Here is a 19,730-nt window from a genome sequence, read left to right on the forward strand (position 1 = left end):
AAGACCATTAAAGTTTTTTTTTTTTTTTAATTAGAGAAAAGGAAGGCAGAAAGGATAATAAAAATAATAGTAGCCCCTAGTATTTAGAGAGGCTTACTAGCTGCCAGGAAGCAGCTGTGTTGCACATTTTATAGAATGTGTGTGTAATCCCTTTGGTACGGATTCTGTTATCTCCCCTCCCCCTTTTACAATGGAAGCAGCTGAGCTCTGAAGAGGTTAAATTAATTTGCCCTAACTCACACAATGAGGGTAAGGGATAGCACAGGGATTTAAAGCCCAAGTTGATCTGTTTGCAGACCTAAATAAGAATCCTAGATCCACCATATCTACTACCCTGGTAACAGCATCTCATTTTGCTCATCTAAAAAATGGAGATAATACAGTATTTCCTTATAGCATTATTGGTAAGTGTTAAATGAGATCAACAAGCCTTGATCAAATGTTAGTTGTGTTTGTTAGCTATTATTGTTTTTTTTTTGGTTTTTCTCCGGTACCGGGAACCAAACTCACGACCTTGCGCTTGCCAGGCAGGCGCTTTGCCGCTGAGCTAAATCCCCAGCCCCTAGCTATTATTGTTATAGTAACAGTAATAGTAGTACAGACTGAGTCTCCACTATTCAAAATGCTTGGAACTACAATTGTTTCAGATTTCAGGATTTTTTCATATTTTGGAAATTTGCATATGCATGAGATATGCTAATATAGGACCCAAGTCTAAACATGAAATTTTATACATACACCTTATGTTTCATATACACTTTATACATATACCCTGAAAACAATTTTATACAACAATTTAATAATTTTGTGCATGGTATGGAACTTTTCATTTGTGGTACAATGGCAACTCTCAAAAGTCTGGGAATTTGGAACATTTTAGATTTCAAATTTTCAGATTAAAGATGCTCAATTTGTAGCAAGAACAGCAGTGGCAATAGCATGTTTTCAATAATAATATGAAAAGTAATCTTCTAGAAACAAAGTTTTAAATCTCACCACTCCCAGATTCTAGATCACATAGCCGTGGGCATGAGATGTAACCTCTCTGATTCTTACCTTACTCTTCCTTAATGTCAAGAGTTGTGCAGAGTCTGAGTGTTTACTATTTGCTATCTAATTTTAGCCTACCAGCATTACGCAAGTACTGACAGAAGAAACAAAAGTCCTGGGTCAGAGACTAAGGACTTTATTACTCACAGCATAACATGCAGCATGAGCATCAGTATACTTGTATCAATTCCCTTTCCCCCCAAAGTCCTATGCAAGTTAGATGGGCCCAGATGGATACCTACCCCATCCAAGTTAACAAAGAGGAATCCTGAACAACCAAATGCTCTTTGCTAGACATACAACCTTGACAATATAGTCTAAAACAAAGGGTACTCAGTGCTTTCACTCACAAAATCTTCAGAAAATGGATCAGACCCAAAGTGTCTCCCAACAACAAAGCAACCTAATTCATTGTATTCCTTAAAGAACTGAATGATAGAACAATGCCACACAATAGTGGGAAGTAAAGATTCACTTTCAAGCCGTTTTCTTTTCTGAAAAATGAATCCAGCAACATAATGCCTCAGATAATAAATATTTGCAAAAGCAATGACTGATAAGCCATTCACACATGAAAGAGCAGACAATTCTACAGATAATTTTTGGGCATACTAGCAAAATCCAGCAAATTGCATGTGAGATGCTTACTTTAAGATTGTCACTTGACCTGAACTGAGAGCAGTATAGAAAGAACATTTGTCATCTAGCTCACCCTACCTAAGCCAGGTCAGGAACCTCTCTCTTCAGCCTCCTAAGCCTCTGTAAGAGGCAAAGCTCTCTAGCTCACAAAGCAATTCACTGCAGTTTTCAACAGTTCTACATGTTATGAAGCCATTCATTAAAATAAAGTCAGCCCCCTTATAATTTCTACCCATTGATTCTCATTCTTTTTCAGTAACACAAAATAAGTCTATTAGTATCTTCTGTAATATATCTCTTTAAATGATAGAAGATTCTCAATAAATAGCTTTCTTTCTCAAGTTAAACACTTCCAATTTCTTTAACTGTTTCTTCAATATCGTGGCTTCCAAGCAGCCCACCATTCTTGTTGCTTTCCTCTGAAATCCCCTCAAAAAAAGACTAACACATAAAACTTAACTGTGGAACGGGCAGTGAATTAATGATTTTGTTGCTGTTTGTTGTGTTCCTGTTTTTTTTTGTGGTATTGGGAGCTGAATCCAGATCCTTCACTCCGAGCTACATCCCCATCCCTTGAAACAGGGTCTTGCTAAACTGCTAAATTGCTCAGGCTGGACTCAAAATTGGAATCCGCCTGCCTCAGCCTCCCAGAGTATCAGGATTATAGATGTGCACCCCAAACTCAGCTTAAGCTAAGTGTTTTAGGCATAACAATTCATTTATCCATGATAACAACCCTATGAAGTGGAGACCATTATCTTATTTCTAAAGACATTGAGTTGGCTGTTCAAAGCACAAAGCTTTTAAGTTATATAGCCAGACCTCAGCCTGTGTCATCTGGCTGATTTAGCTTCATTAACCTATCTCTCAAAATGTGCTCAGAAATGAATACAACAAACCTCCAAACAGAAAAAAGTCGTTTATCTCGCAACATGGACAGTCTAACTTTAGTAACCTAGCCTAAAATTACACTGCATTTTTTTAAAATACTGACCAAAAATTATATAAGATCCCTTTGACAGTGATAATGAGCCAACTTTAATTTATCTTTTATTTGTAAAAATTTAAAGCTAAATGTAGAAACTAATATACATCTCTGTGCCCTATATGTTGCAAAGAGAGATAACAGTGAGGCACAGGGTACAAATTATTGAGTGTTAATAGTACAACAGGCTCTATAGTTGTTATTTTTTGTCCTCAATACAATCCTCAACATACTCTAGTGAGTTGGATAGGATCATTACACTTTTAAGGTTAAGAAATCACAGGCTCAGAGAGGTAATTCGTACACATGTGCACAATAATATCAGAGCTGAGATTAAAGCTACATATACTTGACTCCAAAGCATATACTCATTCTACTGTACATGTCAGAAGCTCCTGTCCTTTCTGCTGTCAACTCTAGCACTGCTACACTCTAATCATGCTCCAGCTGACAAGTAAGGTTCACAGTGGACAGCTGGAAATGGACACAGAGCTTTTTCAGTAATAAATCTTGGATCTGGACAAGAAGGTTTAAAGGTATGAGTTAAAAGATGTAGCTCAGTGGTATACCACTTGCCTAGCATGTTCAAAGCCCAGGGTTCAATCCCCAGAGCCACAAAAAAATAAACAAAAGACATGAGCAAAAGATACATGGTTTAAAGTTGCCACTCCAAGATGCATTCAATTACTGAATCATTCTTTAGGTTTTTCTCCGTTGCTGTCTCAAAATGATTATAATTTACAAACTATTACAAGTTCATGGAGAAACATAGGAGAATAATAAGCATTTAAGCTGAACACGGAGACATTTCTGAATCACTAAGAATTTTTCACTACGACAGCTTTGGTATTTTGCATGATGAATTACATCTCTAACCATGATTAATTAATCCCTAGGAAAGAATTTATTTGCCTAATAGGCTAAAAGGGCCCTGGTACTGTAAAGCTACTGTTAACAGCAGCCAGTAGGAACAGGTATGCTACACGGATTCACAAACTATCATCTCCAAGCAAGTCCTACAAACAAGCATTAAAACCCAGGATAAATAATTGGAGACTAAAAACTGAATTTGTCTGTTTCCTTTTTTATACCAGCTTATTTATTTCTGTGACTGGTCAAGTATTTTGAAAGGAAAATAACTAGTCAACATTACTGGTTCCCTCTATGGAGCAATTTTGCTTTCACTTTGGACTTCAATAGAGTAATGAGGGGCTGGGGATTTAGCTCAGCGGCAAAAGCGCCTGCCTGGCAAGCGCAAGGTCGTGAATTCGGTTCCCGGTACCGGAGAAAAACCAAAAAAAACAAACAAACAAACAAAAAAAAAATCAATAGAGTAATGAAGTCTAGACAGGAGAAAGCACATAAAAGTAGGTATTTTTCTTTAAAAAGACAAAAGGAGGCTTAAATAAAAGAAAAAGCACACCTATGAACATAACGTAACTCCTCACTCAAGGAGAAAAAAATTCAAAGAAATAAAATACAAGAGAAAAAATCTAGAATACAGCCATAAGGAATATACCAGAAAACCTTCTACCACCCTCATCAAACATCAAACAAAAGGCATCCATGTAAACCTCAAAGGACTCAAAGTTCTAGAATGCAAAAACCCAGATTCAAATAGGACTCTAAACACAAGCTACTTGACCTTGAGCAATTTACTTCACTTCTCTAGGTCTGGTGTTTCCTTATGTAACAAGCAAGATAATAAGAATTCCTGCCTTACCACAGTGTTGTAGATTGGAGAATTGTGTAAATTTGTAAAACATAACATGAGATAGAAGTGTTGGCTGATACATAACTGGGAACAAAATAATCTATGAATCACAACATTGTCATCCCATTCTCCTAAAGCTTCCCCCTTCGAAAAATTCTTGAAGGTAGCTATTTATGAAGCAAAATCAGACCTCTTCTCTATATTTTTACAGTGCCTGTACATTAAGTGCTTAGTATAAGCTACATAATGAGCAGCAGCAAGATGGGAGATCTGGAGAGGTCATGAAGAACAGCTCCTTGTCTTAAGAAACAATTACACAACTATACTGTCCCATACAAACAAAGGCCTCTTCAAAAATTTCTGGGAAAGGACAAGCAATAGCTGTGGTCACCCCATTAACTCACTGAATCACTGAACAAATATTTACTAAGCACCTATTGCTTACAAGGCACAATTCTAAGCAGCTGGAGATACAGCAATAAATAAACCCAACCCCTTCCTCATGAAGCTTACACTCGAGCAGAGGCAGGCAATGTGAAAGGAGAAGGTAGCAGCTACAGAAAAACAAAGGTAGAGCAGGAAGACGGGGCTATTTTACCTACAAAGGCCAACAAAAAAAGGCAACTCAAATGAAGAAGACACTTGAAGGGAATTTACTAAGGAAGTGAGGGCGACAGATCATGTTATCTGGAAGCTGACTGCAGAAAAAACAGCAGATGCTCAGGCCCTGCAGCAAGATACGTTCAGGGCACAAGGGACGGCAAGGAGGTTCATGTTGTTTTAGAACCAGACAGGAGATGAGGGCAGGGAGGGAACTGGGAGCCAGACAAGCCTCCACTGCGCGAGTTTTGACTCTGGGCACTCTTTGAAGCCACACAGACATTAGCATCCAGCCAAAGAGTAGTAACTTTTAACCAGTATTTAAGGGTGAAACTGAAAAACAGTACAATATCTACGTTCAAGTTTCAGTTTAATTATATCCCACCTCATTTTAAAAAGAGAGATCTGAGAAGGTTTGTAGAAGAATATAAATAATAAAAAGTAAAATACACATGAGAAAGTTGGACTAAAGAGATGTAGGACAAAACTATACCATGTGAATTTTTAAAAAGCATGATTAAATGAATTGAGCTACTAATTTAAATCTGAATTTCCAGGTAGCCAAGACAAAAAGTGACATACAAAGTATTATAATTCTCACTCTTAAGAAAATTGATTCTTGTTCTACTAAAAGAAAACAACCTTACACTCTGCCTAAATTGTAAAAGAAACCTTTTATTTAACACAATAAGGGGCGGGAAGGCAAATCAGGTCACCTACACCTGTAATCACCAGCATTCCAGCACTTCAGAGGCTGAGGTAGGAGGGTCACAACGAGTTCCAGACCAGCCCTAGCTACATAGTGAGTTCAAGGCCAGCCTCAGCTACAATTACATAGCAAGAACTTGTCTCCAAAAAAAGTAAATACAATCATATACACATACAGTAAGACATCATGCAATATAGCAAATGATATCCATAAGAACCTTAAAACAAAGTATACATTTTTACCATTTCTTTTTTCTTTTTGGTACCAGGACTCGAACTCATGACCTCAGACTTGCCAAACAGGTGCTGTGCCATTGAGCTAAATCCCCAGCCCTACCATTTCTTATAAATTCCTTCAGGAACATAACATTAAAACCCAATTCAGACCTAAAGATTTTGAAAGACTCCAAATACAGTCTAAGCATGAAGTTTTCCAATGATTCACTTTACTCTAAGGACCAAATCTAGGGAACTTACCAAACTAAGTGGATCAAATTATGCTTTATGAATTTCCTCCTCTCTGTGTAACTTGTTATTTCAAACTAACCAGTTTCTTTGAAGAGAGTGTACAGTACAATTGTTGGTAGAAGATTATTAAATACTGAAAGCTGGAAAAGCATGCAGTAAAGTTAAAAGCCAACTATTACACATTAAGAGGCTGACCAGGGCTACTGCCTGGGCCTCGATTACCAGGAGGTGATGACAGACTATCATTCTGTGTGCAGTTTAAAGTATTTAAACAAGTTATAGAATCCTCACAGTACCACTTGTTGTGAACCGAATTGTACTTTGTACCCCCACCCCAAATTTGTAAGTGGAAACCTCAACACTCAATGTGACTGTACTGTATTTGGAGATAGGATCTACAGAAGAAGCAATCAAGGTTAAGTGAAGTCAAAGAGGGACCTTAACCTGCTAAGCCTGGTGTCCTTATAAGAAAAGAGACAGGAAAGAGGCTTCCAAACCCACTCATAAAGAGAAGGTCATGGGAAGATAAAGTGAGAAGGTAACCATCTACAAACCAGAATCTTCACCAGAAACCTATCCTTCACCAGAAACCAGAATCTTCACCAGAAACCTTTGATCTCAGATTTGTAGACTCCACAACTATGAGAAAATATATTTTGTTGCAGTCACCCACACAGAATACTATACAGTACCACCTTTCAAAACACAGGCAATGTTAATTTGGTTGGTTAAATTCTTAAGGAAAACGTTACTAGTCAGCCTCCTTAGCCATAAACACCACACACAGATTCTTGACACATCCACAAGAAGAATTAGCTGCTGATTACAGACACAACTAACTAATTAACCTTATATAAGAAATGTTTGACATAACACACCTGCATTTTGGTGACACCTGCAAAATGCTTAGCATAAAGTCATTCTTTCTGAAAACAGTTAATAGAATTAATTGTCTACTAAGGGCAGTCTGCATTGGTGTTCGGTGACTTCTCTTCCAAAAATAATAAAGATTAACAAAACAATTAATTGAAATCCCTTCAATTTAGAAAAACTAATTACAAGCAAGGCTTCATATGTTCAAAAGTCACCGATCAGGAAATGGCGGCTCTCTATCACAATCTACAGTGAGAATCATCTCCTCAGTGATACCCATTCAGAAAAGTACTCAAAATCAGCCCCGGAACAGACCGACTGAAAGTCACTAAGTGTCACCAAGAATCTAAGACCCCACCAGTGTGGCTTTCTACCTTGTTAGGACAAATCTAATTCATTTTTTTAACTGCAAAATAAAAAGAGCATCAGAGAATCATCCTTATGTATCTACAAAATACTGTACAACTGTCACCAGGCAGGAATTAAGCGTGATTAAACTCTCAAAAAATACTGAAGGATTAACTAGTTTTAAAACCTCACTCCAAAGAGGAAAAAAATTATGCACTGCCTTACTGATCTTTCTGAAACACGATATTCCTTTTTGCTACTGATCCCAACACCAGAAAAAAGTCAACAGTTGGCATGACTTTTCAAAATGTGAATCCTGTTATCTTGCCCAAACTGCTTCTAACCAGGAGTCATTTGGTTACATTATTAGATCTAGCTAGCCCTTACTGCAAAGTGTGAGTCAGATTTTCTTTTCCTTTAAAATATAAAGTAGCCAATCTAAGAAATGTTCAATAGAAACATGTATCTATTATGTCACTAAGGTAACTAAAGGCAGTTCTACATATCAGAATGAAAGCACAAACTGCAGAGGAGGAAGAGAGATTACAAAGAATTTATATAAATACTAAGTAAGCTGAGAAGCCTTCCAAACCTATTATACTATACAGCATACTTTATATATGATGAATGTCATATAGACGCTTCCACTGAATTATAAAAATGAGAGATCTTCATCATAATTCAGTTTGCACAAAAAGCCACACAGTAATGTTTCAGATGTATAACACTATATAATAACATAAGGTTTCTCTCAAAGAATAAGCACATCTACATTACCCTTTTAAATTAGATTTTATTATATTCAATTATACATTGTTTTGTTTTGTTTTGTTTTTCCCAGTACCAGGAATCAAACTTACAACCTGGCACTTTCCAGGCAGGTGCTGTGCTGCTGAGCTAAATCCCAGGCCCCCCAATTATACATTGTGATTGCTTGTTTCTTAATTATGTCTTATAAAAGCCTAGAAAATACAAGATAATCCTACCCCAATTTATAGCAATTCACAATGACAAGTCCCTCCGAAAAACTTTTCTGATGTATAAGAACATTCCTTAATAGTACAAAGAAACTCATTTAATATCAAGAGACAACAAACAATTTCTACTTTAAGTCAGTTGAAAATTTCCTAGTGTCTTGCTTCAGACAGCACTTAGGGCCAATTACTGTAGCCACCACACATATTTTTCAGTATTTCAATTAACTCAGTTATACAGAACACTTCCAGGGACAAATACCTACAAATCTTTTTGCCAAATAAAGACTATAATCTAAAATTAGGTAAAACCACCTCACTCAGGCATAATAAATGACTTGAAGACTGATAAAAATTTAAAATCTCAAAAGAAAAAATTTTAAATTTCCTCCTTACCGTTCTTTAAACAAACTCCACCTCTTCTCCCACTTCCATTTTAAGCCACATAACCTCCTTTAAAGTACTGTCCATAGTGACCTTATATTCTGGTAAATTCCTTGCACATAGTGTTTCACAAGATATTAATTAGTGATACGTGGTCAGGTGCATATTGGAAATCCTGGGTTACACAAACTGAAGCTACACAGAGACTACCATAGGATGAAGGAAGAACTCCTGAGCCTTAACCTGTTACTCAAGGAAGGCATGATTTGTATTTTCTTCTGAGACAGTCAGGGATCTAAAGGCTGGACTTACCGATGTCCAAAGGGTAACTAATAAAGCTTGGCATCTGTGCCTTCATTTTATGTCTCCCTTATAACCTTAAAGCTCTGAGTGAAATTGCTCAGCTCTACATGGAAGTAGGTTACTCAATTGAAGCATATCTGTTAAATGTATAACCTAAATTTACTTAGTCTGTCTCAGCCCCGTTCAAGTCTGAGGATGCCAAGATAAGAGTAACTAAAATAATTTTGGGGCTTGCAGGAACACTCAGTTGTCAATTCAACTGTCCAGTTCCAGACCCTCCAGAGCGGTACCTGAAAGTCTCCACTCATATAAAACTATATAAGCACCTGGGGTTCCAGGAAAAGTAGAGTTTCACTGACCACTCCATGATGAAATCACTTCCCTCACATAGGAGCAATTACCATAAAACAGGAACACAGGTAGCTCCCGGCTACAAGCAAAAGCAATCATCTCTGGGGAACCAAACAGTACCTCAAGTCATAAGGATTCCTCTCAAGGTATGAAGCCAGAACTGAGATAATGATCAGTGGGATCCTCACCCACCTCAGCTAATCTATAAAAGCTGGCCTCGTTCTCTGGTAAGCACACCAGCCTGAACCTCTTCTCAGACTGTGGCTCCTCTAGCTGATCAAACTCCAACCTTTTCCTATTCTCTTACCTCCTAACTCAGCCTAAAAAAATCTGAGCTTCACACTGATGGGTCCTAAAATTCTTTTCTGTGAGGAAAGTCCACCAATCCACTTCCCAGGGTAACTTAAAGTCACCATCTCCTCTTTGGAGAACCTCCTTGGACCCCATGCAGTGAGAGAAGCAAGTTTCATAACTAAAACATCCATGAGACTTTACCATTAATATACATGGTCAGAAGGGAAGGATGACAAGATATAAAAAATATATTAAGGAGCCTTTCTGTGATTTAGCATTTCTACAGAACCTTGTTTTTCCCACCCCTTCCACCTCACCGTAGATTATCTATATAAACACACACATCTTGTTTTGTTTTTGCAGTGCTGGCTACTGAACCTAAGACCCCCAGCATGCTAGGCAAATGCTCCATCAGTCAGTTATGCTATCAGCCTCAGCCCTGACACATACATTTTTATGGAAAATTTCAACTGTACAAAAATTGAAACACTTGTCAAAAAATTCAGCTTCAACAACTATCAAGACATTCCAACTTTGCTTCATTTTCTATCCCTCCTGTCTCTAACTCTCCTTCCCAATTACTTTACAGCAAATCCCAGACATGATGTCATGTTTACTGGTATATACTTTAGCACGTATCTTAAGAATAACACTTTTTAAGCAAAACAAAAGATAGATAATAGGAACCAGGGAGATAGATCTTTCTCAAATGGGAAGAGGATCAAGAGATGGAGGGAGGGGGCAGGGAGGAAAAGAAATGAGGTGGGAAAAAAAGGAACGTTATGTGTTTTGTGCATCACCAGCTCCACAAAAAGAATGCAAACACTATCTACTGCAAACACACATTAATAAAATTTTTTTAAATGTTAACTTTTTTAAATAGCCCTATTACCATTATCTCAGATTTAAAAAAAAAAAAAAAACCTTTTTAAACAGTTCCAACTGGTTTCTTTTATTTTATCTTTACAAAAAGATTATGTTCTAAGACACTTTCAGTTCACCAGAGACTCTTACTAAAATGCATATTCAGGTCAGGTGCATCAGGTGGCAACTGACATGGTGTACTCCTGGCAAGATCTCAGGTTAGACTTTAAGTATAAAATAAAATCCCTAAAATTCAGCACAGTGATAGGCACCAAATTTTAAATGGAAAAACACCTTTTGAATTCTACTTTATTTTTGGCAAGAGTATTTAAAATACTTCTAAAAGAATAAATAAAAATCTCGTAAGAATCTCAAAATACTTCATTTTCTTAGCAACTATCAAATGTAACACAGAATTTTCCTTTTTTCCTGTTAAATTGTGAGTTCCCATGTTTTTCAAGGCACATAAAGTACTGGCTACAATTATAGGGATCATAACTCATTTTACAGCTTGAAAGTTAACAAAAATGTACAAAGCAGCTAAGTATAAAACTATCCAAATAATAACAAAATTAAAACAAAAAGACTGAAGAATACCCAGCCAAAAGATCTGAATACTGTGTTACCCAGAGAAAACCAATTACTAGCCACATTAAACCTCAGGCCAACAATTTACAAGACTACTGCAAGTACTACATAAAACAGAATTATATGATTAAAAGTGAACATATAAACATGCATAATAATTTCAGTGCATTTGTATGAATTCCTTCTGATGGAAAAATTTCTGGAAAAGCACTAGAGAAAATAAGGCTCTTTAAGTGTTCAACACTGGAAAAATTTAAAAAAGCCTCTCAGTGTTGATCTATCTAGTTCACTTTCATGTCATAAATTTAAATAGCACATTTGAATTTCTTCTCTGATCATACGTAATCTAAAATAGTGCCAATGAAAATAGTCTTTAGTCTTTATATTAATAGTCGTTAAATATCTTTAAGATATTTTTTAAAATACAAAATATTAACTAGCTTCCACTTTGAGCCTAGATGGAACAAGGACTAACAAAGCAACAAACAGAACGGCTTCAAAACACTGGACATTAAAGCCACTAGTTTGCAAGGCACTAATAGAGAGCAGGAAGAGTGACACAGAGAACTCTGGAGACCTGTTCTCAACACAGCAGTGATCAGCACATGGATGGGAGGTAACTACCCAAAGCCAGGAAAAAAAAAAAACAAAACAGAAAAGCCGGGTATATAGCTCAGCCGCACAAGCACCTGCTGGCAAGCGCAAGGTCCTGAGTTTGATTCCCGGTACAAAATAAAAAAATAACCAGAAAAGATTAGAAAGAACAACTATCTGAATTTATGTATGGCCAAAGATACTGCCTATCCCCCAACAACCACCCTTGCCAGAGTGAAAAGTCTCATCATTCAGAGTAGTCCAAAAAATGCCAGAACAGAGACACAGAATTAGTCCTAGACTAAATTTTGTTCTGCACCTAATTAGTAAAACTTAGAGCAAGACCTGAAAGGACCAAATTATTCTCAAGTAACTCAACCACATCCCAGAACAAAGCTTAAGAATTTGTACAGGAATACAAACATAGCCAAAGCCAGTATTGAACAATTATAGTAAAATCTATAATATCTAGTATTCAATCAAAAAGCATGAGGCACATAAAGGAGGAAAAATAACAGAAACTAATATAGGAATGACACAGATAATAAAATTAGTAAAGGAAATTGAACAGTCATGATACCTATATTTCACATGTTCTAGAAATTATAGGTAAGATTTAAAATGAAGGCACAGAAATGAAAGATTTTTTTTAAAGCCACAAATCAAATTTCCACGATGAAAACTGTAATCTAAGATAAAATTTAGGTGATAAACCAGGCATTGCACACGACTGTACTTCCAGAACTCCAGAGGCAGAGGCAGAAGGATCAGGAGTTCAAGACCAGCCTAGACTACATAGCACAACCCTGTCTCAATCAATCAATCAAACAATAAATAAATAAATAAAATATTCTATAAAATGAGATTAACAAAAGACTAGGAACAGCAGCAACTAGTGAATTTAAAGAGATAACAATAGAAAGAGGAAAAAAAGAATTGAAAACATTGGCTGGGAATTTAGCTCAGTGGCACAGCACCTGCCTGGCAAGCACAAGGTTGTGAGTTCGAGTCCCAGTACCAGAAAAAAAAACAAAAAACAACAACAAAAAAAAGAATTGAAAACAATGCATATTAGTATTCAGTGAACTATAGCACAACTTGAAGTAGCCTAAAAGACAGGTAACTTTGACCAGAGGTATATGAGAACTATACATTGAAATCTACAAAAAATTCTGAAAACAGTTAAAGAATTAAAGGAGATACAATTCTTTCATAGATCAGAAGATTCAGTATCATTAAGAAGTAAATTCTTCTGTATTAACCTATGCATCCAAACAAAACCCAACAAGTTTTATGGTAAAAATCAGCATATTCTAAAATTCATACAGAAATGCAAAGAATCTAGAACATCCAAGACAACCTTGAAAAAGTAGAACAAAGTTGAAAAGTTCACCCTAAATGTCTTTAAGATGTACAAAAGCAATAATCAAGACATCAAGATATGATATGTCATCAAAATAGATAAACATGAATGGAACAGACTACAAAGACTGAAAAAAGAGACACACACATAGAGTGAAGTTGTTTTTACAAAGGTACAAAAGACAATTCAGGAAAGAAGGGATAATCTTAACAAATGGAGTTGGAACAACTGGATATCCTTACACACACACACACACAGTACTTGGGGAAATGACAGGAAAGGAACATTCTAGGATCTACAATGCTTGGAAGTGTTCTGTATCTTCATTTGGATAGGTAAAAATTCATCAAACAATGTACTTAAGATTTGTGCACCTTACTATGTAAGTATATATCTTAAAAGGGATTATAAATAAAATTATCATATAGAATAACATTCCATGTTTCATATTTCATACACATATATAGAGCTCTGAAATTAGGCTCACCTAACATTAATTCAAAGAGGATAAAGTTTGAAAATTTTTGACATTCATTTTTATTTTTTTCTGCAATTTCATTGTTTAAATTTCTTATCATGAGTATAGTATTTTTAAACAAGGGGTTTTTTTAAACTGGTATGATCAATTTTTGGGTGAAGAACATATGGGTAATTTACTTTTTCTTCTTCGTAATTTGCTGTGTATTTTTACTTCCTCCACTTAAAATTACATTATATATATATATATATATAGAAAGGCTGTATAACAATATAAAAAAGTTTCTTTTATGCTAAAAAATGCGAACTCTGTCATAATTACAACTATTAAACTTCTGTATGCACAACAAAAACACAAAAAAAGAAAACAGGTGAAATAGTGGGAAATAACTAAACATAGCCCTTTTTTATGACTATACTCTTTTCAAAAATTTGTACAATATAATTTTTATACAAGAATAAAGTATATCTGCACAAGAGATCACAGGCCCTTAATTTGCTTGTTTGTAATTTATGTTGTCTTTTAATCTAATGCATGTTTTCTATTTTATGTGAGCTTATACTTTGTTTTACACACAAAAGCGTATATACATACATAACATATACATATAATACATACACATATATACATAGATATGAACATTTTACATATATATAAATAAATCTAGCTTCTTGAGCTGAATCTCAAATCATCAAATAACTGATATTTTAATTCAGCTGCACAAGGTTTCCTAGCTATAAAGAGAACATTCTGACATGGAATCAAACACTAGTTAACTTGGCAAGGACACTTCTGGTGGAAAATTAACATTATACCCTGGTTGCTATCAGACAAATTTATTAAAATCAAATTTCTAATCAAAGAAGCTACAGATCCTGGAAAGGAAGAAATGAACACTTAGGTCTCTTTTCTGTGCCAAACCGTGTCACTTTTTTTATATACTCTTATCACACTTAATGCTCCTCAAAATCACAGATCAAATTATCAACCTATCTTACAAATGAGAAACTAAGACATGGGGATTTTATAACTGCTCCCAAGTTATATGGGTTACAGACCTATATAGGTTTCTACCAGTATTTAACCACACAACAACCCATATCGCACTTCTAAGGGGTATGACCACACATATCTATTAAGTGATGGATTGAAAAATTTGACCACATATTCTTTTTTGAAACAATTCTGTTTTGCCAGTGCCAAGATTCTGCAAGGACACAAAAAGAACTGAAACCTAAAATCCTTCATGAAGCTGTCAAAAATGAGGAGAAGAACTGGTGCTGGAACCATGAATACCGAACCAACTTCCAGGACTCCATTCAGAATACAGTGACTACATTCCTTTCCTGTCACAAACTCTGTCATGAACCTCAAAGCTATTTGTTCAAAGCCTTGATCAAAGCCTGGGCCCCTCCATCTAAGTTTACTTTGAATTAACTACAGTCTGAGGAGGAAGGAAATTTAACAGGTGTCTACAATAAAGGATTTTCTAAGTTTTTGAAATTTCAACTTCTGTGCAGTCATAAAAGTTGATGAAAATACAAGCCTTCAACACTCTTCAAACCTCTTTGACATCTATAATCAGTCTGTCCACGAAAGATCTGCTCCAAGGTTTCAATAAGGTCTTCTTCAGTCACAACCAAAGTTTGGTTACCCAATTAAACTGCCTATCTCGGGCCAACTTACAAAGAAGAGAAAGACAACATTTAATTGGAAAGCAAATCACCTAACAGTGAGTGGTAGACACATTTCCCAATTAAAAATCTGACAAAAACTACAAAAATAAAACGACATCTCCCAAATGCCACGCTGTCTATTTCCCATTTAGAGAGGCTGCTTCCCTCAACTTCACCCAAACAAAAGGCTGGGGAGGGGAGATCAACAGAAAAAGGGAAGAAAAGTCTGGGCATGTGTGTGTGCATACACGCATGTGTGTAAAACTGTCCAAATTGTACACCAGCAGGTAGTCCGGACTCTGTCCACCTAATTAGTTCTATTTTAAAGGGCCAGTGGCAAGATTTAAACCCAAAAGCTGCACGATTAGCAGCAGCCTCCAACAGACTAAATCCCAAGCACCATCTGTCTCACTGCAGCCCCTCCTCATAGGTCTGAGGACCTCCCCATGAAACACAGGGACTCTACCCCCTCAAATGCCTGACTGTCCTAAAGTATTTTTACTCAATATTTTTAAAAGATTATTAACTTTATTGAGTCTCAAGGTACTTAATCCATCTACCAAACATAATGCTTTTATTACAATTACACTATACGTACTGTATCTTTAAATTACTTTGGCCTCTAAATGCTTTAAAATGACACACTATCACACTAGCAAAATATAATCTCCTGAGAACAGCAATTTTAAAACAATATAAAGTGTCACAATACATAATGTAGTAAAGAAATTACCTTTTTAAGTATCTGATCAAGAAATGAATTTTTAACATTCAATACAGAAAACTACTCAATAATATAAAAATATAAAACTAAACCCATCAAATTTTTTTACAGGACAGTGGACTCTATCACTAACAACTTATTTTATGAAAAACAATAGGAAAATGTGAAAGAGCTGCCATGTACCAGGTATATCTTCATGGAAGCTCAGACTTTATAAACATAAGCCTAAAACGGGTTTTCCTTTTTGAGGCTTGTTGCCAAAGCAACCAGTAAAGCTACAGTCTTTGAGAATGTGAAAAAATGTTAAGGATCGGACATAATTAAAGTGTTATATGAGTTAAGAAAAAATGAATATAATGCTTCAAGACTAACACAAATGATTGAATAGACACACAAAAGAGCAACTTCAGAGTGACCTAGAGGATCCTCTCCTAACCTCAAATCCCAAACACCAAAGAAACACTACCACTTTCTCATTCTCTGCCACTGCTTATGAAATTTAAACCACTGGATAAATTCAAAAGCATATCAGAAAGAAAATAAGGAAAGAAAGCTTGTAACTCTCTCACTTCAACCTCCAAATTCTCCAGTGACTCCAAGAAATGTTGATATTCATACACCAACACTGCAATACCAACAACATTCAGTCCTGTGGCCATATACAACCACAAACACCAATCTGAACTAAATGTGCCCTGAATGCTAGGTCTGGATGTCCATTCCCTGTTACCAAGTTTGTAACAAATATAATAAAGTAAAAGTGTTAAAATACACAGCAGCATAAAGGATAAGGAGAAAAATGAAAAGTAGTAATATACACCAGAGGTCAAAAGTAAAAAATGCCCAAGCTCAAATCCAGGTCAAAAAGTGAAGGTAATACAATTCAGCATAAGAGATGGATAATCACAAAATCACACTGCAGACCACCCAGCAGCAAGATATTCTCCTTGGAGAACACAAAAGAATGTTCCACGAAAGGTAATGCACATCTCTGAATCAGTATCAGTAAAAAAAGCTTTGCGTTGGACTTCATGCTGTTCTGATATATCAGACATTTAGGATAATTTTCAATATTAAAGAAACTGATATAAAGAAAATGTGAACAGCCTACAGAACCAAAAGAACACAGATGAGAATGTAAATAAATTTTTTAAATAGTTTTAGTTTTTAAAACTTTGTAAATAGTTGTTAATTTCCCAAACTCTCACTCCACTTTCATTAGAAGTGACAATGAATTTCTTTCTCCTGAATTTCTCTAACATTTTATCTCCCTTCTAGGGCTATATTATACTTTCTATGCATATTTTATCCCCCAGGTAGACTATAATCTCAACGATAATATATCTGATTTGTATTTGCAAAACTCAGAACACCCACTCATTCCTTCTACAGATATTTGATAATACCTGTAGAACTGGGCACCACACTATAAACTAGCACTCAGCAGTCACTGTTTAAATGAATGTTAACTACAAGGAAGAAAACTAAGTTCAAAGAAGAATCCAAATAAAATCATCTATTATAACTCCACAGAAGATAAGCTTGAGAAACTACAAATACTCTGACTAGAGCTTTAGTATCACGAGACACATCTATACTACTTATGTACTGGCAAAACAAGAATGTGCCCCTATAGATCCACAATACAATGAATGCCTTTAGTATGATCTACCAAGTCTATTATTTCCATAGAAAAGAATGATTTTCTTAATTATAAACAAAACTCAATTATTTAACTACCCATAATCTTACAGTTCTCTAAATAAGACCAATAAGATGAGTATCAGCCCACAAGTGGTAAGCTGTTACAAGTCTGGCGCTTGGAACCTACCAGATGTTGTTGGCCTCTGGGTTTTAAAAAGATCATCAGAGCCTGGCATGGGTGGTGCACGCCTGTAATCCCTGCACTCTGAGATGCTGAGGCAGGAAGATGGCAAGTTCGAGCCCAGCTTATGCAACTAAAAGGAAGCCCGTCTCAAAATGTAAAAAATTAAAAAGGGCTGGGGTTGTAGCTCATTGCAAAAGCCCTGCCCTAGGTTAAATGGGACCGGGCGGGAGGGGGGCGGGTAGGGAGTAATTATCGTAACAGTCAAGGAGCCCTTCAAGAACTCAAACTAAACTTTAACATTAGGTGTGGGGAAAGGAGGCAAGGGGAAGGGTGTTTGTTCCATGAAAAATATCCCAGCTGAAATTCAAATACCAACAAAGTAAAAATGTGTCATAATACTTTTTATTCAGGTTGTTTATGGTCATTCCCTGTATAATCCTTACACGTGCTCAGTTTATTTCACTTTTAAAAAGAAATAAAAAGTGCCTAAAAGGTCCACCACTCCAACTCTCATGCCACGATTCTCAGGCGCAAAAAAATGCATAGAGGATAACTTGAAATTTGTTTTGTTTTTAAGGAAGAAACCCGGATAGTAAAGCAGGAAGGAACAGAACAAAAATCGAAAGGCAGATGTGTGCCTTCAAACCCACACTCCTTCTATCAGCTCACTGCAGAGTCTTGCATTGGAGGCTGCTGCCGTTCACAGGTGGTGCAAAGTGCCCAGAGCTGGACAAAATGCAACTCGTGACACGTGATTCTGGACTCCTGAGCCCTACATCCACACGTTCAAGACACAAGACGCCTTTCTCAGTGAGCGCTACTACAGGTAATGAATCCGTAAGTGCTTCACGAATGAACGAACACATCTTCTACCTGGCTTCCTCTACCAACACCCAGCAGCAGTGTTTCCGGGACCCAAGGACCCTAAAGAAGGCTGTGGGGCGGGGCTCCTCCCTCTCAACCCAAATCCAGAGGAGGAAAAGGGGGCGGGGTTAACGCTGAGGCTGAGAGGGGGAGAACTGCTGAAGCTCTGGGGAGGGGCTGGGGAGGCACGGAGAAAGGCAAGGGTCAGCAGGGTGGAACCAGGCTAAACCCTCTCCCTTCCAAAGCGGAGGTCGAGCCGCTGCCCCCTGTCCCCGACCCTGCCTCCTGCCTCCCTCACCTGATCACAGAGATGAGCAGCCCCGAGGGGTCTTTGCTTTTGTTGACTGTGCTCCTGTATTTCCCACCAGCTGCTTCTGCCGCCATCTTGGCACGGAGGAGCGAGCCGGTGGGCTTGACAGAAGCGAGGCGAACGTAAACTCCGTCTTTGACCCCGCCTGAGTCTGCACCAATGAGAGAACAGAACTGAGAGACACGGAAGTAGATTGTCCAATCACTGGAGTGAGAAGGCGGGACAAAAGAAAAAGTCTTGATGCCGCGGCGCAAGGGTTCGCTCGAAGCGCTCTGGGAATCGTAGTTCACCATCCGGGCTCCCTCGGAGGACCTTGAACTAAACAAGTAAGGACTTGCCTAGGTCTTCTGATGAGAGTCTTCGTTAAATCCGGAGCTTTTTTCAGTGTGCTTCCTTTTAGAATTTTTTGTTTTGCTGTACTAGGAATTTAACCCAGTTTTTAGTCAAATTTACCTGATAACGATAAAATGTGTGTGTGAGGGAATGTGTTCAAGTGGAACGGGTTCCACGTCTGAGGCCTACTTACAAAGTTTTCACTTTAAATATAAGTGATTTTTAGCTGGGCGTGGTGGCCCATGCCTTTAATACATTCTGGAAAGGTGGAGCAGAAAGGTCTCAAATTCCAGCCCAATATGGGCAGTTTAGCGATTTAGCGAAAATCAGACTCACATTTTTAAAAGGACTGGAAATGTAGCTTAGCATGAATACCCTAGGTTCAGTAAACAGTACCAGCGGGAACCAGGCATGGTG

The 19,730-nt window shown here is 37.0% G+C and overlaps 1 protein-coding gene across 2 annotated transcripts in view; it reads right to left on the minus strand.

The window, feature by feature from the left end:
- Positions 1-19,105, minus strand: part of Exoc4 (exocyst complex component 4) — a 734,966-nt gene extending 715,861 nt beyond the window's left edge. The window contains exon 1 of one of the 2 annotated variants that reach the window (XM_005377540.2): positions 18,969-19,103. In XM_005377540.2, coding sequence (XP_005377597.1) covers positions 18,969-19,054 — 86 coding nt within the window. In that variant the 5' untranslated portion in view covers positions 19,055-19,103. Of the gene's footprint in view, positions 1-18,968 lie in introns of both variants that reach the window. The other variant, XM_013510636.1, reaches the window with a different exon arrangement.
- Between the last annotated feature and the right edge of the window lie 625 nt (positions 19,106-19,730).

This window comes from Chinchilla lanigera, unplaced genomic scaffold, assembly GCF_000276665.1.
Source record: "Chinchilla lanigera isolate Chin_1 unplaced genomic scaffold, ChiLan1.0 scaffold00009, whole genome shotgun sequence".
Taxonomy (NCBI): Eukaryota; Metazoa; Chordata; class Mammalia; order Rodentia; family Chinchillidae; genus Chinchilla; species Chinchilla lanigera.